General features: G+C 32.9%; 1 protein-coding gene across 3 annotated transcripts in view; it reads right to left on the bottom strand.

The window, feature by feature from the left end:
* The window catches only part of Arhgap21 (Rho GTPase activating protein 21), a 133,022-nt gene that overhangs the window by 44,382 nt on the left and 65,584 nt on the right, over positions 1–23,056 (bottom strand). For all 3 annotated transcript variants that reach the window (XM_071599828.1, XM_071599830.1, XM_071599829.1), the window contains exons 5-7: positions 8,000–8,092; positions 6,264–6,342; positions 3,054–3,108 (exon numbers count right to left, since the gene is read on the bottom strand). In XM_071599828.1, the coding sequence (XP_071455929.1) occupies positions 3,054–3,108; positions 6,264–6,342; positions 8,000–8,092 (227 nt within the window). The remainder of the gene's footprint in view (positions 1–3,053; positions 3,109–6,263; positions 6,343–7,999; positions 8,093–23,056) is intronic.

Genomic DNA, 23,056 nt, shown 5'->3' with positions numbered 1-23,056 from the left:
CCATTAAGTAAGACACCATCTCTGAGGAAATATACCCTTACTAGAAAACTTGAGCTTTGAATTTCCCAGCTCCAGAACTGTGGAAAATAAATCTCTGTTGTTTATAAGCCACCCAGCCCATCAAAGATGTTCTGTTATAGCAGCCTGGATTAAGACAACCCCATTCTTTAGGTTACTTGAAGGGTAGTGGCTATTTCATTCATGTGCACTTGATAGCAAAACAAAACCTTTTTGTTCTTTTGGAAATGAAACAAGAAATATCTTTTATTATGTAGTAATTCCTTAAAACATGAATATATATTTTTATCCTAGTTTAACATAATATTATAAAATATTATCAAATGACTAGATTGTAATACTGTTCATTCTTTTAATCTAGAAAGTATATTGGTTTAAAAAAGCTGCTACACACAGAAGTACTATAACCAGCATTAATTTAAAAACATAAATTATTCTTAATTTTATTTCATACTTTCAACCTTCTATCAATCTATCACTATATAACTATTTATCTAAATCAGACATTAAACCAAATAAAATTTTCTATGCCACCTCTCAAAGATGAGTTGAGCACTTCTAGAATAATTTGGTTCATACCTCATTTCAGGAAACAAACACCACATACTACCCAACCCTGCTGTTATCCAGGTAAGCATATATAAACTACTATGGGTTTTTCCATGGGTGAATGATTTTTACAGTGGCTTAAAAATATCCATGTTATTTTTTTCCCTTTACAATGAATATTTAACCTTACAGGGATAGGCACATATTTTAAAGTGCATTTTTTGAGTATCAATTTAAGATCAGTGTCCTGAAGTACTCCTGAAGGTTCCTAATAAAATATTTTAGCTCAAGGATCTGGGCTAGAGACACAGTACTTCTACATATGGTTTTTTAAAATCCCAAACTCTGTTATATAATAGCTCTAAAAATTGACACTTGTAGTTATTCTGGTGAAAAACAGTTTATGGAGAGAAGAAGTTGACATAGCCTAATGTCCTTTGTAGAACAATGTATGTTATGTATTAATTATATATATTTATACATATTAATTACATATGTATATGTAATTAATACACACACACACTCCTTTGGCTTCCTAATGAAATGTGAATTAAGGCAAGGTTTAAAAACAGACTTTTGGGGCCAGGCACAGTGGCTCACACCTGTAATTCTAGCACCTGGGAAGGCTGAAGCAGGAGGACTGCGAGTGCTAAGCCAGCCTCAGCAACGTAGCGAGGCCCATTGGTTTCAATGGCTGCTGCTCTAACACCATACTGAATTATTAGGGTGGGTAATCTGTAACTATCTATGTGCCTAAGAAAATTGCTGCAGGGCTGGGGATGTGGCTCAAGCGGTAGCGCGCTCGCCTGGCAGGTGTGCGGCCCGGGTTCGATCCTTAGCACCACATACAAACAAAAGATGTTGTGTCCGCCGAAAACTAAAAAATAAACATTAAAAATTATCTCTCTCTCTCTCTTTAAAAAAGAAAAAAAGAAAATTGCTGCAGACAGCTGCAACCAACTTCCTTCCTTCCTTCCGATGGGCACAATATTGCTATTTTATTTGTTTGTTTATTTATATATTTCTTTAGATGCTGATGAACCTTTATTTTATTCATTTATTTATATGTGGTACTGAGAAACGAACCCAGGGCCTCACACATGCCAGGCAAGTGCTCTTACCACTTACCAACTCCAGCTCCACTATTTTATTTTTTTATGTGGTGCTGAGGATGGAACCCAATGCCTTACACATGCTAGGGAAGCACTCTACTACTGAGCTACAACTGCAATCCCATGCACCTTCCTTCTTGAGCCTCCCCAATCCCACAGAACTGTGTACTTCAGAAAGGTAATGTGTTACCAGCAATAAGTCATTTCTATGTAAAATTAACACCCCTTGAAAACACTGCATTGATCTCCAGAGATTTCAATTTATTATATTTTACATGTCAGTGAATAATGAGAATCAAGGATCCACTTTAGCAACTTTTTTGTAAACAAAAAATTAAAGTATACAGAAGATTATTTAGGATTTTAGTTAAGCTAAGTTCAAACTAAGTTCCCTGTTTTTGTTTTATTTGTTCTTTTTAGTTACACATGATAGTAGAATCTATTTTGATAGATTTATTCCTTAATTTAGTAGTAAGAAAAGTAAGCAATAATAATAAGTTACAATAGAAATAAGTAATAAGAAAAAACTCAATTATTCACACACACAAACAAAAAGAATTTTAAAAAATACTTCAGTATAAAGAACCAATGGATTGTACACTTTGAATGAATAAATTGTATAACTGAAAAAAAAAATACTTCAGTGTCCATTCCTATTTCCTAGATCTATTGGAGATCAGTATGTTATTTAAAGTGCTTTCCTCAGTGTACTTTATCTACTGAACTACAAAGTGAATCAAAAGAAAATATGTTTTGCATGAAATTTATATTTTTATCACCTTAAATTTTACTTTCAGATATACTGAAGCTAAATAAAGGCGTTAAGTATTCCAATACATTTCTTCCTTTCATAAAAATAAAAAAAACATGTTTCACGTACATAATTTCATTTCTCCTAGCACAGCATATATTTTCCTTAAGTTATATATCCAATTCACTGTGGCCAATACTTCTAATGGAATGAATTGATACCCTTAACAAAACTGCTTGGTAATTTTAAACAGTGATAGTTATTAGAACATTAGGAAATGGCTTTCATAAAATTTCTGTGCTTGTATGTTTTTAAAAAATCTAATTCCTATGGATATGCACCTGCACTCTGATATTTGGCTTTTGTTCAAAGCATTACCTAGATGTAACGCTGGTCTCACCCTGAAGGACAACATTGAGAGCTCACTGTGAAATCAATATCACTCAATTCTCATGTCACTTAATTGCAAGTAATTGACAAGTATTTTTTGTTTTTTGTTTTTACAAAATGTAAATGAAGACTTTTTTCTATAATCTTTTTTTTTAAATGTAATCCACCTCATCTCAAAACTATTTTATTAAAATTTCTGACTATAAACAATTCATACTTGAATAAAAACTTACCACTTGGAGAATATCTTCATCTTTTGGCATAACACTAAGTTCCAATGTTGTATCACTGAAATTGAATATATACAAATACTATTTTAGGGGAGGTGGAAATGTATACAAAAGACTTAAAGAAAAAAGAGTTAACTCAGAAATATTTTTTAAATTGTTTCAGAGTTTAATTATTTTTAAATTTTTACTTTTCCAGATTGTATCACTAGAACAAAAATAAGTCTTTTCTATGTAGGAAAAATAATGTACAAAAAAAGGGGACACTGCCATATGTCTGTACTACTCATTAAGTCTTCTTTATTGTGTGCTTCAAATTTAGAAATATAGTGTTACTTATTATTTATTGTTTTATTCAAGTCACAAAGAAATCAAGAGATTTTTTATCACACAGTCTATCAAGTTAAAACTTATTAAAATAGGGGCTGGGATTGTGGCTCGGTGGTAGAAAACTTGCCTTGCAAGTGTGAGGAACTGGGTTTGATTCTCAGCACCATAAATGAATGAATGAATGAATGAATGAATGAATGTCCGTCAACAACTAAAAAAAAAAAAACTTGTTAAAATAAAATAACTAAAGAACCCTCAAATTTAACTATTTGTGTGTATGTGTGGTCCTGTGGACTGAACCAAGGACCTTCAGCAAGCGAAGCATACGCTCTACCAGCTCTAGGCTTTCAAATGTAACACTTTAAGCAATACTAAACATTCTGATTTTAAATATTGCCTCTGGCTTCATAGATGAAACAAATCAGTTCACCATTACAACTACTGAAATGATTCATTTTTAATAATTATAACAATATCATCTCAACTATTTGCTTTCATGCTGTGATTTAATTTTAGAATCTTTTCAGGAAAAGCTCAAAGCCTTACTTATTTTTGTGCTATAAAATTCCTGTTAAACACGATAGAGAAGTTTCTCTAGATTTAAAAAGGCTGAAAAGAGGATGAAATTGTAGCTCAGTGGTAGTGCACTTGCCTAGCATGTGCAAGACTCTGGGTTTTATCCCAGCACCACAAAAGGGATAAATTAAATGGAATCCCATGATCCAAAATTACATTTAGATACAGCAAGGACAGTGGTGCTATCTCCACCAAGTGCTTCAATAGCTAATCTAATAAAATCATATTTTCCCCCAATATAATTGGAAGATTAAGGGGGGGGGGGGAACACAGCAAATCTAAAATTAATCCATCTCTTTTGGATAGATTTGAACCATTATTTTTAGGATCATAAATGTTGGGAGAATGGTATAACAATGAGAACCACAAGTTCTAATAAACTTAACTAGTAAAAGATGGAGGTACATGTATTTCAATATTCAGAGTTGGCAGAAAATACACACCACTATTTTAAAAAATTCTTCTGCAAGAAGATTTGCTACCAACTGTAGACAAAGAAATGAAACTTTTTAAAAGAAAATAAGATCATGAAAAAGTGTTTCTCTAATTTTCAAATTAATTTTATTGCAAAAAAATTAAAAGACTATCATTCCAAAGTATTATTACTCTGAAAGATCTGTACCAGTAACAATGGAATTATGTGCATTTTAAAGAAAACAAAGATTAAGTATGGTTACTTGGGAAAATAATATTTTTAAAGAAGAGATATTAACAAATACACTTAAAATCCTTAAATTATAGACTGACAAAATATTATTGTATTTATGAATGATCTCAATTATGAGGAAAAGAAAATGCCTCTCATTGAGGCCTTAAATTCACCACCAACATTAAGAGGCAAGATTTAAAGAGTTGTTTTCTCTAAGAATCTCATTAAATATTAAAAACATAAAAGAGAATACTCTGAGATCAATTAATCATGATCATGTCATTTAATTTTAAATTAAAAAATGACAATTTATTAGGGCATTACCATAAATAATTTAGATTATAACATGAACTGCTTTAGACATGGCTAGAGGAGCTTGACAAAAATTTAGAAAATAAAACCTGCAATCAAGCTGTAGACAGTTGAGTCTAACTGACAAGAAACATTAAATATCCAAAAGTTATGGTATTTGAATATGGAAAGACCTCTTAGAATAGAGTGGTGATCTGGAAATTGAACCCAAATTCATGGCTTATTCTTATTTTAAAAATTTTTATTTATTTTGTGGTTGTAGATAAACAAATTCTGTTTATTTTTCTGTGGTGCTAAGTATAGAACCCAGTGCCTCATGCATGCTAAGCAAGTGCTCTACCACTGAGCGACAGTCCTAGCCCCTCATGACCTAGTACTGACAGAAACTTAATATAAACGACCTTTTTGGCTTTTCATTTCTTCACTTGTAATTCAAAATTTGGTGGGTAAAAGAAACAGAGTACATTCAACTCAATTATTTTTGAGACCTAAAAATATGTATTTACCTTTATAACTCAAAATTCTATCATTCTACAGATTATAGGCAAACGAACTAAAAAAGGAATGTCTTGCTCTGTTGGTTACAACAAATGAATAAATTTAAGCCAAAAAGATTATTCAAAAAGATATCAGTAAGACAATTTTTTTTAAATATCTTTTTAGTTGTAGTTGGACACAATACCTTTATTTTATTTATTTTTATGTAGTGCTAAGGATAGAACCCAGTACCTCACACATGCTAGGCAAGTGCTCTACCGCTGAACTAAAACCCCAGCCCAAGATATATTAATTTTAATAAAACATATGAAAAGTAAAGTATCTTAGTAAATAAGGTTTTAAAATCAACTAGATATTTCTTTACAGTTACTTTAAACAAATTATATATTTGACACTTCAAAAAAAATTGGAAATTTACAGTAAATCTAAAATGTGTGCCTCTCAGAATCTAAAAGGATTTTTAAATTTTTTTTGTTTTTTGTTTTTTAGTTGTAGGTGGACACAATGCCTTTATTTTTATTCATTTATTTTTATGTGGTGCTGAGGATCGAACCCAGTGTCTCATCTGCACTAGGCAAGCACTCTACCTCTGAGCCACAATCCCAGCCCTGTCAGAATCTAAAAGGATTTTAATCACAAATCTGACAAATTTGCCAAAGCAAAGCCACCTATTAAGTTATCCTTAGGTAGGTGATACTTGACAATTTTCAAACACATTATCTACTACAAAGCAAAGTTCCAATTGCCACGTCATCTAATTCCTTACAGGAATATGAGGCTATTAAATCTGCTTGCTACTGATTTATAAAACCCGTCTTTGGCCAAAATAAATCATGTTTCAAGAATCTTACCTGTTCTGAATTAGAGCAATTACTTGGGAATAGGTCTTTCCAATAACACTTTCTCCATTGACTTTTATAATTCGGTCACCTTCAAAGAGGAATAAAATGACACATGAGGAAGTCTTAAAGAAAGTCACTTTAGAATTATTTTAAAATATTTCTATCTCTTTCCCACCCCTCTGAGTGCTGAGGACTAAACTCAGGACCTTGCTCATGCTAGGCAAGTGTTCTACCCAGCTCTTCCAGGGCTGCATCCCAGCCCTGAAAATGTCCTTATTTTTCATATATCTTTGTTCATATATTTTAAAGTACCTTTTACAAAAATGAATTTAAACATATTCAGATACTTATGAAATACAGCCACATTCTAATAAGAGTTCTCGACACTGATGAATTTAGAAAATTCAAAAGGTATAGTCACCACGTATCACAGCTACACTACTAACATCCCTGTAGGTTGTTTTGGAGTTATAGAACTACTAGTTATCTCTCCATTTACACTGTCATATCTGATAGAGAACGATATTCAACAGTTTCAAAAAATTGATGATTTTTATTTCATCAGTGTCCTCAAATTTTAGTACAGCTTATTTTCTTTTAGTATTCTTTTGATCTATATGATTTATTGATTTGTCTGTACTATAAAACTAAAATATGGGTATTCACATGCTTTTTGACTCTATATATTAATTTGTTCTTCATTTTAATGGCAAAAAAGACTGGATTATTTAGAAAAACTCAAAGGAACAAAAAAGGAAAGAGAGATAAAGGACAGAGGAAAATAGGGGAAAAAATTACTTTGTTTCTCAAGGATCTCACTTCATCTTCTCTCTCTTGTGACACTGACAATATCATAGACATTGCATTCTATATAATGGAATACCATATAAACACTAACATACATATTAATTAGGCTTACTTTAAGTATGATGAGAAGGATAATTAAGATTTACATTAACACTGTATCTTAATAAATCTTAGCAATATTATATGTAGCTAAAAATACATTTTATTCAAGACAGTAAATTTTTCATTGATTCCCATTTTAAATTATTTCATGTTTTTACACAAGGGAGAAAAGAATAACTATCTTAAAGCATTCACTCATCTATGACATCTTTATTTAGTTTATTAAAACCAGAAATCGCAAAATATTTTAGAGGAAACAGCTACTAGATCCAACTAATTAGATCACATCCACTGATACCTGTAAATCAAGGGAGGCTACATGGAAACCTATTATGCTGAAAATGAATTAATTCACCTCTGGCTGATCAGGCAACTTCCAGAACTTGGATATCTGAAATTATTTCAATTATGTCAAATAAATATCTTCCCTCAGTTTGCTATTTGGTAATCCTTTGTAGAATTCAATATATATGATTTCAATATATGAAAAATAGATCTTTATAAGAGCCATTTAGCCTGTTATCTGTGGGGTAACTAACAATTTATCAATTTATTAGTTTTCTTTGAACCCATTTATTTGAGTATCAAACATATAACTAGATACAAAGAAAAAGGGACAAACTCATAAAAGAAAAAGAAAAAATGTGGAACACAAAAAGGTGAAAGAAGGGACTGGGGATATAGCTCAGTTGGTAGAGTGCTTGCCTCTCACGCACAAGGCCCTGGGTTAATCCTCAGCACCACCAAACTATAAAAAAAAAAAAAAAAAGTGGAAGAAGGAAGAAATGAAGTAAAAATAAAAGTAAAAGGTTTTGTTTAAAGCAAATTATCAGCACCTGTGCATAATCCAGCTTCAAAGGCAGGTCCTCCTTCTTTAACTTGTTTAACAAATATGGTATCCATTGGTTCCAAGCGGTTTCTTTGTTTTCCTATGGGAAAGAAAAAGCCCAAGGCATGATTTTACTTCATAATATTTTATCAAAATACCAAAATATTAATTCAGACAAGCAGAGATTTCTGAGGAAGCAATAAAAGCATATTTTTGAATCTGGATGATAAAGTCACAAAATAGGGCTTTTCATTAACTCTAACATTTATTTTGCTTCTTCCATAATACAGTGAAAGCTACATTTGATGGTTTCCATTTACTAAGTACATTCTGTATGTCAATTACTACACTATATACTATACATACCTTAAAACTGCTAATGTTCATAGCAAGTAAGTCTTACAACCACTATTGCATAAAAAAGAAAACTGAGGGTCAGAGGGATTAAGTAAGTTCTCCAAAGACACACAGCTAACAAGTGGCAAAGTTCATTATACAGGAAGTGCCAGGCTACTGCTTTTTAATTACTGCATTGTGCTAAGTATTAAAATATGATGAACAAGAGATTTCTTCCCTTCAAGGATACTGGGAGAGGAAAGACATACATATAAATATCGGTATACTATAAAAAACAGACAAACACAAAACACAGTCATGGAAATGAGAACATGATCAACTCTGTAGTACAGTCAGGATTTCACAAGCTGTTGTCCATGGATCATCTGCATTAACAACTAAGGTGTTTGCTAAAAATGAATGTTCTGGAGTCCGAACAGAAATCTGCGTTGTTAACAAGTTTCCCAGGTGATCTTTATTTATACTTGCTAAAATTTGAGCAAAACCCGTTTCAGTAAAATAGAAGTCAATAGAAGATTGAGAGATGAGAGGACACTTTGGCTAATTGATAAATACTATCATAACTACTGTGGGAGGACAAAAAAGGTAGATAAGAGTTCTAAAAGTGTGGTCCCCAGACCAGCAGCATTAGTATCACCTGGGAAATGTGTTAGAAATGCAAATCTGTGGACCCCTCCCCACATCTACTGAATTAGTCACTCTGAGGTGATTGTGATGCACACTCAAGTTTGAGAACCACTGAAGTAGAAGACACATTCAGTCTGGACACTTAAAGAATATAACCACAAAAATGAGGTATATACATGTGTAGAGTAATACAATAGCAAAGCTGGGCAGAAAATGATTGTTGTTAAATAGCAATGCTGGGCAGAAAATGATTGTGAATATAAAGAATTCATAGCTATTGCATACAAAACTAAATTTTATCACAGTGTATACACAAAGGTAGCTCTGAAGAAGTTTCTTAGTGATGAAATATCTATCAGTACCTCTAATCACACTCAGCTAATTAAACTACAAATTGTTTTTGTTTCAGAAGTCAGTAGACATGGGTTCAAATCCCTGCTTTGCCACTTGAAATTTTCTGTGTGCCAGGTTTATTTTCTTCATATAACTTCTTACTTACTGCCTAAAATTACATTTGTATTCACTTACAGATTTGTTGTACAGCATTCCCACTAACATGAAGTGCAGGAAGTTTGCAAGCTCACTGATATCCGTAGCACCTAAAACAATGCCTGACATATAGCAGGCATTTAAGTAATTACTAAATAAATGTATTATTTAATTCATATGAGCCTTCAAGATGGGCATTTGTCTGACAACAAAAATTGCCATTTGTCTCACAAGAAAAAAGACTAAGTAACTTGCAAAGAGGACAAGTAGGGACTTGAACCTAGGTCTAAATTTACATATGACATTCCATGTTGCTTCAAAAGTAATTGAAAGTAATCCATTTGTTGAGCTGTGTTGATTACCAGTAGTCCATTAACAATTATAGTCATGAGATGCATCATGAGTTTTGGTCAAGGAATAGGCCACATATAGGCTATACTATTATAGGTGTGTAGCAGGCTACAACATCTAGGTTTACGTAAGTACAAACTATTTTCATTCACACAACAAAATCACCTAATGAAGCACTTAGCTTCTCAGAATATATTGTTGTTATGTGACAGATGACTATAATTTAAAAGGAAAAAAGTTCTTTTCAATTTAAATGCAAACACTGACTTCTAATCAAGTGGTAATTAATCAGGCTAGGCCCTTCTGTGGCCAACCCAACATTTACAACAGGTGGCATTAGAGGAAATTCATCTATCTCCTTGGCTAGAGATTTGAGGATTCAATAAGATTTACCATATCAAGACACTGCTTTGATGGAAAGAGTTATATAACAAATGAGACTTTTTTTTAAAACTGCTGTCTTCTAGTCCACTGTGTCTCAAAGGTGATTATACCATACTTATATTTAAAAATACAAAATGTAAGTGACTAGTAATGAAGTCTACAAAATAATAAAAAATTGGCTGGGTAGCAATGGGGTGACTTCTGGAAATTCTGATAGAAAAGTTCACTTACACAGAACAGAGGTGGTCCAAAATAATTTGGTGTGCTAATGTCTATAAAGGAAATACTAATTTTGCAATGACTGCCGTTGTAAATTCAGAGATACTTTGCCATTGATAAATCTCTCAATACACTATGCCTGAAAACATATGAAGATGGAATAGATTAAAAGAGAAGCCAATCCTATTGTAAGCACCATTACATCTCCTGAGAGTTGCACTTTTGGTTTTTGTTCATTTTCTTTTCTGGATTTTATTAATTCTACCAAGATACCTAATTCCGCTACACAAGAGGAAATTGTCCCCAAGTATCCCTCAAATATAAACCAGTTTCACTAAGAAATATACTTCTTTTCACTTAAGTCTTGAGTTAAACAGGACATAGTAACATTAATAGTGTCCTCTTTAACATAGGTGGATTTCAATTCTGCTGGAACTTGATAAAAAATATCAAATTTAAAATGTGTCATTCAATCTCCTGGGTCTTTAGTTGTTTGGGGGATGAGTGGGGGTTGGTACTGGGGATTGAATCAAGAGGTGTTTTACCACTGAGCCTCATCCCCAGCTCTTTTTTAAATATATATTTTGAGACAGGGTCTTGCTTAGTTAAGCTGGCCTCAAACTTGTGATCCTCCTGCCTTAGCCTCTAAAGTCACTGGGATTAGGTATGTGACACCACACCTGGCTCCTGGGTCTTTAGTTTTTTCAAGTATATTTCTGGGACATGCAAAACTAAAAGCCTGATCCTGAATTATGAAAACCCAAACAGGAAAAATTACTTTTTTACTTCTCTGTATGAATATTTAGCAGAGCCCAACAGCTTCCATTCTTAGTAAAAGCCTTTTTGATTTTTCACATCTATACCTCATAGTTTCTCAATTTTATAAAAACATATGAGACATGTTTCAAAATCTATTAAGTACTTTATTCAAGTGCCATTCCCTTGACCTTATCAAAAGAAAGAAAAATGTGTCTTTTTAGCATAAACATGTAATTAAATATTTCTGTATTTGCAGTAAAAGAGATAATGATCTCAAAAGGATAAAAAAGGCTAAAGTGACCAGATTCAATAAGAATACATGAAAAAGCTCATATAAATTTATTTGAAGTTGAATATTATATGTGAAATCAGAAAGAATGCATATACTTCTACATTATATTAATAAGATCAGTTGGGGAATATGAGTAAAAAACTAACAATATATAGGGAGGAGCTGTCATCCAAACACTGAATGTCCGGATGAGTTATTACTCTCAGTGTCTAGTATGATGCAGTAGTAATTAAGACCTTAGGCCCTATAACCAGATTAACATGGTTTAAAACCTCAACTCTACCATTTCTTTTCAATGTAGGGCTATAACATTTTGAAGTTGCTGGATACATATTTAAACTAATTAGTTAATAATCTTAAATTCAAATTTAACTAGGCATTCTTTACCTGGATTTTACACAAATTATTGATTTTACACAAATTATTTATATGTGCCCCAATTCACTCATCTGAAAAATGGAAATGATGACCATTACTCATGCCTGGCAAAAATGTTGTAAGGATTCAAAGAGGTAATCGATTAAGTGTTTATGTAATACATAGTATAAGTAGTTATTTAATAAAACTTATTATGCTAGTCTAATTGTAAGCCTTCAAAAGATGACATAAAGCACATTGTAGTGCAAGTAATCAAAACATACTGGCTGAAAGAATATCCATAAAATTCAACTGTCATAAGGAAGTTGAGAAATACAGGCCAATGGAAAAAGAAAAAAAGGTAGAAAGGTAAAAGACTACACCAAAAATAAACAAATAAATAAATTAATAAATAATGAGGTATCTCTGACATAAACCACTTATCTGTCTTCAAAGAGACTGGTGTCTAAAACCAAAGGCTACCCGTGTGGTGCAATCTCCCTGCAGAGACTGGCGGGTGGCACTCCCCGCTTCCAGATGCCCTACACTGGGATCAGTCCTCCCACCCTGGTTCCCTACACCACCCTGAGGGCAGAGGCACCAGCTTAAAACAGACAGCCCCACCTATTGGATGAGAAGAGAAACAGAAATGAAATGGATCTCTAAAACTAGCAACAACCCTGGTTTCTTCTTTTGAGTATTTTTTTTTTTCCTCTTTCTCTTCTACCCCTCGATCCTCCGGCCCTCATATACCCAACATATGTGAAACAAAGAACTTTGCATGAAATAGGATTTTGAGAACTGAGTCATATGAATAATATAATATAGAGGTGTTGTTTATGCCCTTTTTTCCCCTCTTTTTTCTTTTTTCATTTTTCTTTCCCCCACCAAATTTTACTATTTTAACATCCTGTATTTCTCTAAATACATATGTGTGTTTGTTTTATGTACTCTACTATCTTCCCACGTACTTGTCTACCCTAAATTACTTCCTGTCTATTCTCTTGCTACCCTCTTCATTAGATTTCTCTTTCACATTTCCTTAAGATATACTAACTCTATACTCTCACATCTTTCCCCCTCAGCATATTGTCCTACTCCCCACCCCCAGTTCATTGTCCACTGTCAGAAACTGTAAACCTTTACGAAACTACTGATTATATTTTAGATAATAATTGAATCCAACATTTTTGTACATTGAGACTAAACTATAAACAACAAATTGTTCATAGGTAATATCTTGTGGATATTGGGATCAGTTAATATTTTCCTTCCCCACAAAGGAGGAATCTTGGAACCCTACAAGAGCACTACAAACCTATAGAGTAATAACACCCCAGACCCACAGAGCTGGAAAGGAAGACACATGAGCAACATGAGAAGACAAGGGAAGAAAGTACCACCAATAAATCAAGACACCACATCATCAGAATCATTGGCAGCCACAGCATAAAAAATTACAGAGAGGAGTTCAGGGTATACATGGTTAAAATGTTCTGTGAACTCAAGGAAGATACAAGAGCAAATACAAGCAGTGAAAGGTCACTTCGACAAAGAGCTACATAAACAAATCCAAGAAGCAAAAGATCACCTCAACAGGGAAATAGAGGTTCTTAAAAAAAAAAAAAAAAAAAAAACAGAAATCCTTGAAATGAAAGAAACAATAAACCAAATTAAAAGCTCAAATGAAAGCATCACCAACAGAATACACCACTTACAAGATAGGACATCAGACAATGAAGATAAAATATATAATCTTGAAAACAACATAGACCACACAGCGATAATGATAAGAAACCATGAGCAGAACATTCAAGAAATATGGGACAGCATAAAGAGACCAAATTTAAGAGTTATTGGTATAGAGGAAGGCATAGAGGTCCAAACCAAAGGAATGAATAATTTATTCAATGAAATAATATCAGAAAACTTTCTAAACATGAAGAATGAATTGGAAATCCAAATTCAATAAGCCTACAGGACGCCAAATGTACAAAATCACAACAGATCCACGCCAAGGCACATTATAATAAAAATGCCCAACATACAGAAAAAGAAGAGAATTTTAAAAGTCATGAGAGAAAGGAATCAGATTACATGTAGAGGAAAACCAATTAGGATAACAGCAGATTTTTCAACACAGACCCTGAAAGCTAGAAGATCCTGGAACAACATATATCAAGCTCTGAAAGAAAATGGGTGCCAACCAAGAATCTTGTATCCAGCAAAATTAAGCTTCAGATTTGAAGATGAAATAAAAACCTTCCATGATAAACAAAAGTTAAAAGAACTTATAGCTAGAAAACCAGCAGTACAAAACATCCTTGGCAAAATATTCTATGAAAAGGAAACGAAAAACAACAATGAAAATCAGCAAAGGGAGGTAGTATCCTAAAAGAAAAACTAAATCAAAGAAGACAATCAATTCAAGTTAAATAACAAAAATTTAAAAATTTGGCTGGAAATACAAACCACGTCTCAATAATAACCCTGAATGTTAATGGCTTAAACTGACCAATCAAAAGACACAGGTTAGCAGACTGGATTAAAAAAAAAGAGAGAGAGACTCAACCATTTGCTGCCCATAGGAGACTCATCTGATAGGAAAAGACATCCACAGACTGAAGGTGAAGGATTGGGAAAAATCATACCACTCACATGGACTGCGGAAGCAAGCAGGGGTTTCCATCCTCATATCAAATAAAGTAAACTTCAAGCCAAATTTAATCAAAAGGGATAAAGATGGACACTACATACTGCTCAAGGGAACCATATACCAACAAGACATAACAATCATAAATATATATTCCCCAAACAATGGTGCAGCTATGTTCATCAAACAAATTCTTCTAAAGCTCAAGAGTCAAACAGAACACAACAAAATAATATTGGATGACTTTAACATACCTCTCTCACCTCTGGATAGATCTTCGAAACAAAAGTTGAATAAAGAAACTGTAGAACTCAATAATACAATTAATAACAGACTTAACTGACATATATAGAATATTTCAACCTGCGTCAAGCAGATACACTTTCTTCTCAGCAAAACATGGATTCTTCTCTAAAATAGACCATATAATATGCCACAAAGCAACTTTTAGCAAATATAAAAAAAGTAGAGATACTACCATGCATTTTATCAGATCATAATGGAATAAAATTGGAAATCAATGACAAAATAAAGAAGAAAAATTTCTTCAACACCTGGAGACTAAACACTATGCTACTGAATGAACAATGAATTACAGAAGACATCAAGGAGGAGATTAAAAAAATCTTAGAGATAAATGAGAAAATAGACAAAACATATCTGAATCTCTGGGACCCATGAAAGCAGTACTAAGAGGAAAATTCATTGCATAGAGTTCATTCCTTAAAATAATAAAAAGTCAACAAATAAATGACCTCACACTACATCTCAAAGCCCTAAAAAAAAAGAAAAAAATCAACAGCAAAAGCAGTAGAAGGCAAGAAATAATTAAAATTAGAGCTGAAATTAATGAAATCAAAATAAAAGATACAATTGAAAAAATTGACAAAACAAAAAGTTGGTTCTTTGAATAAATAAATAAAATAGACAGATCCTTAGCTATGCTAATGAAGAGAAGGAGAGACAAAACTCAAATTACCAGCATATGCGATGAAAAAGGTTGTATCACAACAGACACTACAGAAATACAGAAGATAATTAGAAATTATTTTGAAAACTTATACTCCAATAAAATAGAAGGCATCAACAAATTTCTTAAGTCTTATAATTTGTCCAGATTGAATTAGGAGGATACAGACAATTTAAACAGACCAATATCAAGTGATGAAACAGAAGACGTCATCAGAAGCTTACCAACCAAGACAAGCCCAGGACCGGATGGATACACAGCTGAGTTCCACAAGACCTTTAAGGAAGAACTAATACCAATACTCTCCAATTTATTTCAGGAAATAAAGAGGCAACACTTCCAAACTCATTCTATGAGTTCAATATCACCCTGATCCCAAAACCAGGCAAAGACACATCACAGAAAGAAAATTTCAGACCAATATCTCTAATAAACATAGATGCAGAAATTCTCAATAAAATTCTGGCAAATTGAATACAAAAACATATCAAAAAGATCGTGCACCATGATCAAGTGAAATTCATCCCAGGGATGCAAGCTTGGTTCAACATACGGAAATCAATAAATGTAATTCATCACATCAGTAGACTTAAAGATAAGAATCATATGATCATCTCAATAGATGCAGAAAAAGCATTTGACAAATTATAGCACCCTTTTATGTTCAAAATACTAGAAAAATTTGGGATAACAGAAATATATCTCAACATCGTAAAGGCTATCTATGCTAAGCCCCAGGCCAACATCATTCTAAATGGAGAAAAATTGAAGGCATTCCCTCTAAAAACTGGAACAAGACAGGGCTGCCCTCTTTCACCACTTCTATTTAACATAGTTATTGAAACACTGGCCAGAGCAATTAGACAGATGAAAGAAATTAAAAGAATTCACATAGGAAAAGAAAAATTCAAATTGGCACTATTTGTTGATGATATGATTCTATACCCAGAAGACTCAAAAAGTTCCACCAGAAAACTCCTAGAACTAGTAAATGTGAAGCAAAGTAGCAGGACATAAAATCAACACCCATAAATCAAAGACATTTCGGTATATCAGTGACAAATCCTCAGAAAGGGAAACTACCCCATTCTCAATAGCAAACAAATAAACAAACAAACAAATAAATAAAATACTTGGGAATCAATTTAATGAAAGAGGTGAAAGATCTATATAATAAAAATTACAGAACCCCAAAGAAAGAAATCAAAGAAGATCTTAGAAGATGGAAAGATCTACCTTGCTCTTGGATAGGCAGAATTAATTTTATCAAAATGACCATACTTCCAAATGCAGTATACAGATTTAATGCAATTCTGATCAAAATCCCAATGGCATTCCTCATAGAAACAGACAAAGCAATCATGAAATCCATCTGGAAAAATAAGAGACCCAGAATAGCTAAAGCAATCCTTAGCAGGAAGAGTGAAACAGGTGGAATCACTATACCAGAACTTAAACTATACTATAGAGCAACAGTAACAAAACCAGCATGGTATTGGCACCAAAACAGACTGGTAGACCAATGGTACAGAATAGAGGACACACAGACTAACCCACAAAACTACAATTATCTTATATTAGACAAAGGTGCTAAGAATATGCATTGGAGAAAAGATAGCATCTTCAACAAATGGTGCTGGGAAAACTGGAAATCCATATGCAACAAAATGAAATTAAACCCCTATCTCTCACCATGCACAAAACTCAACTCAAAATGGATCAAGGACTTAGGAATACAACCAGAGACCCTGCATCTAATAGAAGAAAAAGTAGGCCCTAATCCATCATGTGGGATGAGGCCCCAACTTCCTTAATAAGACTCCTGTGGCACAAGAATTAAAATCAAGAATCAATAAATGGGATGGACTCAAACTAAAAAGTTTCTTCTCAGCAACAGAAATTGTGAGGTGATTAGAGAGCCTACATCTTGGGAGCAGATTTTTACCCCTCATACATCAGATAGAGCACTAATCACCAGGGTATATAAAAAACTCAAAAAGCTAAACACCAAAAAAAATAATAATAAAAAAAAATAACCCAATCAATAAATGGGCCAAGGAACTGAAGAGACACTTCTCAGAAGATGATGTACAATCAATCAATAAATACCTGAAAAAATGTTCATCATCACTAACAATTAGAGAAATGCAAATCAAAACCACTTTATGATTTCATCTCATTCCAGTCAAATGGCAGCTCTTACGCATACAAACAACAATAAGTGTTGGTGAGGATACGGGAAAAAGGTACACTCATACACTGCTGGTAGGAATGCAAATTGGTGCAGCCAATATGGAAAGCAGTATGGAGATTTCTTGGAAAATTGGAAATGAAACTACCATTTGACCCAGCTGTCCCTCTCCTCGGTCTATACCCAAAGAACTTAAAAACAGCATAATAGAGGGACATAGCCACATCAATGTTTACAGCAGCACAATTCACAATAGCTAAACTGTGGAACCAACCTAGATGCCCTTCAATAGGGTGAATGGATAAAAAAAAAAAAGTGGCATGTATTCACAATGGAATTTTACTCAGCAATAAAAGAGAATAAAATCATGGCATCTGCAGGTAAATGGATGGCATTAGAGAAGATAATGCTAAGTGAAGTTAGCCAATCCCAAAAAAACAAATGCCAAATATTTTCTTTGATATAAGGAAGCTGATTCATAGTGGGATAGGGAGAGGGAGCATGGGAGGAATAGACGTGCTCTAGATAGGGCAGAGGGGTTGGAGGGGAAGGGAGGGGAAATGGGGTTATTAATGATGGCAGAATGTGATGATCATTATTATCCAAAGTACAGGTATGAAGACTCAAATTGGTATGAATATACTATATATACAACTAGAGATATGAAAAATTGAGCTCCATATACGTAGTAAGAATTGTAATGCATTCTGTTGCCGTATATAAATTTTTAAAAAATGAAAAAAAGAGAATGATTTAAATCTTTAATTACCTCCCTTTTTTAGAGAAGGCTAAAGTCACTTGTAACATTTAAAATATTTGCAAATTTGAAGTTTTAAGTATATAAAGCAAACAGATTACAAAGCAACAAAATTTGAAGTATAACTGTTACAAACCCTGAAAGGAAAATCCATAAAGACAGAGATCATTCTAGTTTACGGGACAAACTAGGGTGGGTGCTTTATACAAGAAAATCATTCTACATCTTAACCAAAAGCAAAGCAATGAAAAATAACGAATGTCATCAAGGTTAAGCTTTTTTCCTTCTTCTGAGTTCTCAAACATACTACCAAAGAATTTTTTCTAATGGAACAAAATCTCCTCTGCTTATATAATGACAGTTATTTTTTAAAGTATTCTTTTCATTGATTTCTTTGTTGTTTAAAAAATAGTCTCCCGCTATATTTTTTTAAACAGCTCTATACATAAAAAGAGGCTACTGAAATGAGAAAGAATTTTATGAACGTCAGATAAGCCTGTGAAAAAATGCCCCTCCATAAAGGTTAAAAGCCAAAAATGTACATGACATAATGGAATATCAAAGCACCAGGCACCAATTATTTTTAAAAACCTAATTAAATAGCTTGTTGAAATTAATATATATTTTTCAGATGAAATCTTCAATAACAATAAGGGGCTGGGAATGGGTAACTCTATGATAAAGCCCTTGCCTAGCATGTCCAAGGCCCTGGGTTATATCCCCAGCACTGCAAAAAATCAAAAAGTGAAAAAAAAAAAAAAAGGCTAAAATCTCAATGTAGACTGAAATAAATATCCAAGTTAAGTCTAAATGATTTTAAAAAAAAAACTTCATTTTTCTTTGATGGAGAACAGATTATCGTGTAGAATATTTTGTTGAGCTATCATTAGAAATTACAAACTGTTAAGGCAAAAAGCAAACAGAAGAAGTAATAAACACCAAATTCATGCGAGTGGTTACTTCTGGGGGAAGATAATAGGGAAGGAATAGTGTAAAAGGCCTAAGGGATACATTTATGTAGGGGAGGGAGAAAGAAATAGGAAGGAATGGAGGAGAAAGGGGATATTGAGGAGATACAAACTGAGTATGCCTTATCTAAAGTGCTAGGTACTAAAAGCCTAAAATGTTTTGGATTTCAAAGTTTTTCATATTTTAAAATATTTGCACAAACTATCAGTTGAGCACTCCTAATCTTAAAATCCAAAATCTGAAACTTTTTGAGCCTGTGATCTGATTTTGGAGCATTTCAGAATTTGGATTTTGGATGTGGGGATGTTCAATTTGTATTAAAATGTTAAGACGATAAAGAAAGGCATCAAGCATTCAAAAGTTAAATTTTTTCCCTATAGTTTGCCTGAACTATTTCATAACTATTATTTTGTTTTTGAAAACATGCTTCAGACACAAAATAATCAAAATAGAATAAAAGCAGTACTAAAGGAAATTTACAACAATCAATATCTACCTCAAAAAAAGTAAAACATCTTAAACATCCTATCACTGCATGTTAAGAAACGAGAAAAGAACCAAATTCAAAATTAATAGAAGAAAAAAAATAATAAAGATCAGAGTAGAAACAAATGAAAAAGGGACTAAAACACAACACAAAAGTTCAGCAGAAAAGATAAAATAGACAAACTCTTAGCTAGACTAAGAAAAACAAAAAATAAAAGACGAAAAGGAAGACATTACAAATGACACCACAGAAATTTGTAAAAAAAATCATTAGAGATTATGAACAACTATATACCAACAAATTTGATAACCAGGAGAAATGGATGATAAATGTCCTGGACACATAAACCTTATCAAAATTGAATCATGAAGAGAAGGTCCTGTGGAAGGAAACTGAGCAAATTATGTGTATGTACAAATATGGCATAATGAGACCCATTATTATGTATTTGAATACATTCAACAAAGTTGCAAGATACAAAATCACATACAAAAATTAGTAGCATTACTATAAACCAATACTAAATTATCTAAAGTAGAAATTAAAAAAGGCAATCCCACTTACAGCAGCTACAAAAAAATACTTAGGAATAAAAGTAACCAATGAGGTGACAGAGCTATAATGAATATATAAATATTAATGAAAGAAACTGAGGAGGACACACAAAAATGGAAATATATCCCATGTGCATGAATTGGAGGGATAAATACTGTTAAAGTTGTCCATACTCTCCAAAGCAATCTACAGATTCAATGCAATCCTGTTAAAATAAAATGACATTCTTCATATAACTAGGAAAAACAATCCTAAAATTTTCATGGAATTACAAAAAACTCCAAATAGACAAAACTATGTTGAGGAAAATCAGAAAACCAAAGTAGGAAGCATTATACTACCTGAATTTAAAATACGGTACACAAAGCAAAGCAGCATGGTACTGGCATAAAAACAAACATACAAATCAATGGAACAGAACAGAGAGCCTAGAAGTAAATTGCTGCATCTATGGCCAATTGATTTTCAACAAAGTCACTAAGAGCACGCATTGGAGAAAGAACATCAAACTAAAAAGCTTCTGCACAGCAAAGGAAATAATTATCAGATTGAAGAGACAATTCAGAATAAGGGAAAACATTTACAAACTATACTTATGACAAGGGATTGATATCTAGAACATATGAAGAACTCAAAAAACTCAATAGCAAAAAAAAAAAAATAGGCAATAAACCTTAACAGACATATCTCAAAAGAAGACATGCAGATATCAAATTGATATAGGAAAAAATGTTCAATTTCACTAATTATCAGAGAAATGCAAATCAAAAACACAATGAACTATCATTTTACCCCAGTAATTGACTACTCTAAAAAAGACTAAAGCCCAAGTGCTGGCATAAACCTGGAAAAAAAGGAACCCTTATGCTCTGTTGATGGAAATGCAAATTGATACAGCCATGTGAAAAATCATATGGAGATTCTTTGAAAAATTAAAATAGAACCAACACATAATCCAGCAATCCCACTAGTATGTATATAGCCAAAGGAAATGAAATCAATTAAAGAGAAATCTGCAATCTCATGTTCACCATGACACTATTCACAATAGCCAAGAAGTGGAAACGACCAAAGTATCCATCAACTGATGAAGAAATAAAGAGTATGTGGTACATATACACAAGGAAATACTGTTAGGCCAAAGAATGAAATCTTATCTGAAACAACATGGACAGAATTGGAGATCATTATGTTAAGTGAAATAAACCAGACATAAAAAGACAAGTACTGCATGACCTAGAATGGTGACTACTAGAGGCTGGGGAATAAGGGGAGAGGAAAGGATGAGGAAAGGTTGATCAATGGGTACTAAGTTACTATTAAAAACAAAAAATTCTGGTGTTAAATGTTATTTCAACCTACACCTATGTAATTTTTAAAAAATTTTTTATTGTGGAAAATGTTCAGCATACACAAAAATAGAGAAGACAATAGAATAAAGTCATGAATCCATTTTAATGATTTTTTTAAAAAACTGTCAGTTTTGTTTCATTAAAACCTATCCACTTTTTTTCTAAAACATTTGAAAACAAATCCCAGATTATATGTCAACTCATTTACAAATACTTCAGAGTATGATTCACTAAGATATAAAAATTTAGTTTTTTCTTAAAGGAAAAACAACAAATGTTTCAGTGATTCTCTATAGTATGTAGTATTCTGCACAATGTAGGTTTCTAATATAAGCTGACAACACACCCAATCTTTCTACTTTCATCTTCCTAAATGCTTACTCAACATTAATGAAGGCAGTGTCCTGACAGAAATGACAGCATCCAAAGTGATTATTTCACATGTAAAAAATCACAACAAAGCCCTCAATTAAGTTTTTGAACAAGCTGCCAATTCCCAGTGAAAGAACTCTCTGTATTCAAATTCACTGAGTTTATATGAGCACGAGAATGCTACATAAAAATTTCTAGCATACAACAGTGCTTGGCACATAGTACATACTCAAATATTACCTGATTTAAATTATCACCTTGTAAAATGCCAATAAAAAAAAGTCCAAAAGCATTTCAGAGATTTGTTTCAGAAACAAAGCTATTGTACTACAAATGACCTGTAATATTTCCCTGATAAGGGGACATGTTGCCATTTAATAGTAGTTTAACTGTAATGCCACTAGGTGTCAGACATGAGTCGAAATTTTCTGGCAGTACAAAGGAAGCAAGACTACAGAAGCATGTTATTCATTAACAAATATTTACTGAGCTCTTTGAGCCAGGCACTAATTCTCCTAAATGAACACAACAGTCCTCAGATCTGCTTTCTGGAGTATCTGAAGTTTATGCAGCACTGTTGTTTCTCAAAATTTTAGGAATTTCACAAGTCATGCATAATTTCTAGATCCACAGCCCTGATATTTCTGTTATACTAGGTTTAGATCTCCAGAGAAATTTATTACAATGCTGTAATCACAAGCAACTGTCTTTCCATCTTTGACTTCACCACCACCCAATCCTAACCAATTAAACTTGCTCTTCAACTCAGTGGTGTGTTTTGTTTTTTGGTTTTTTTTTTTTTTTAAAAAAAGACTATCAGCTGCCCCTCCCAGCCCGCATTACTTTCTTTCTAAGATCAACCACAAATTAAAATTCACCAGGAACCTCAACTTCTTTTTACCCTGGATGGACCTTTCAAAACA

Source organism: Marmota flaviventris, chromosome 12 (genome assembly GCF_047511675.1).
Source record: "Marmota flaviventris isolate mMarFla1 chromosome 12, mMarFla1.hap1, whole genome shotgun sequence".
Lineage (NCBI taxonomy): Eukaryota > Metazoa > Chordata > Mammalia > Rodentia > Sciuridae > Marmota > Marmota flaviventris.
Note: the sequence above shows the minus strand (reverse complement) of the source record. Positions and strands in the feature narration are given on the sequence as shown.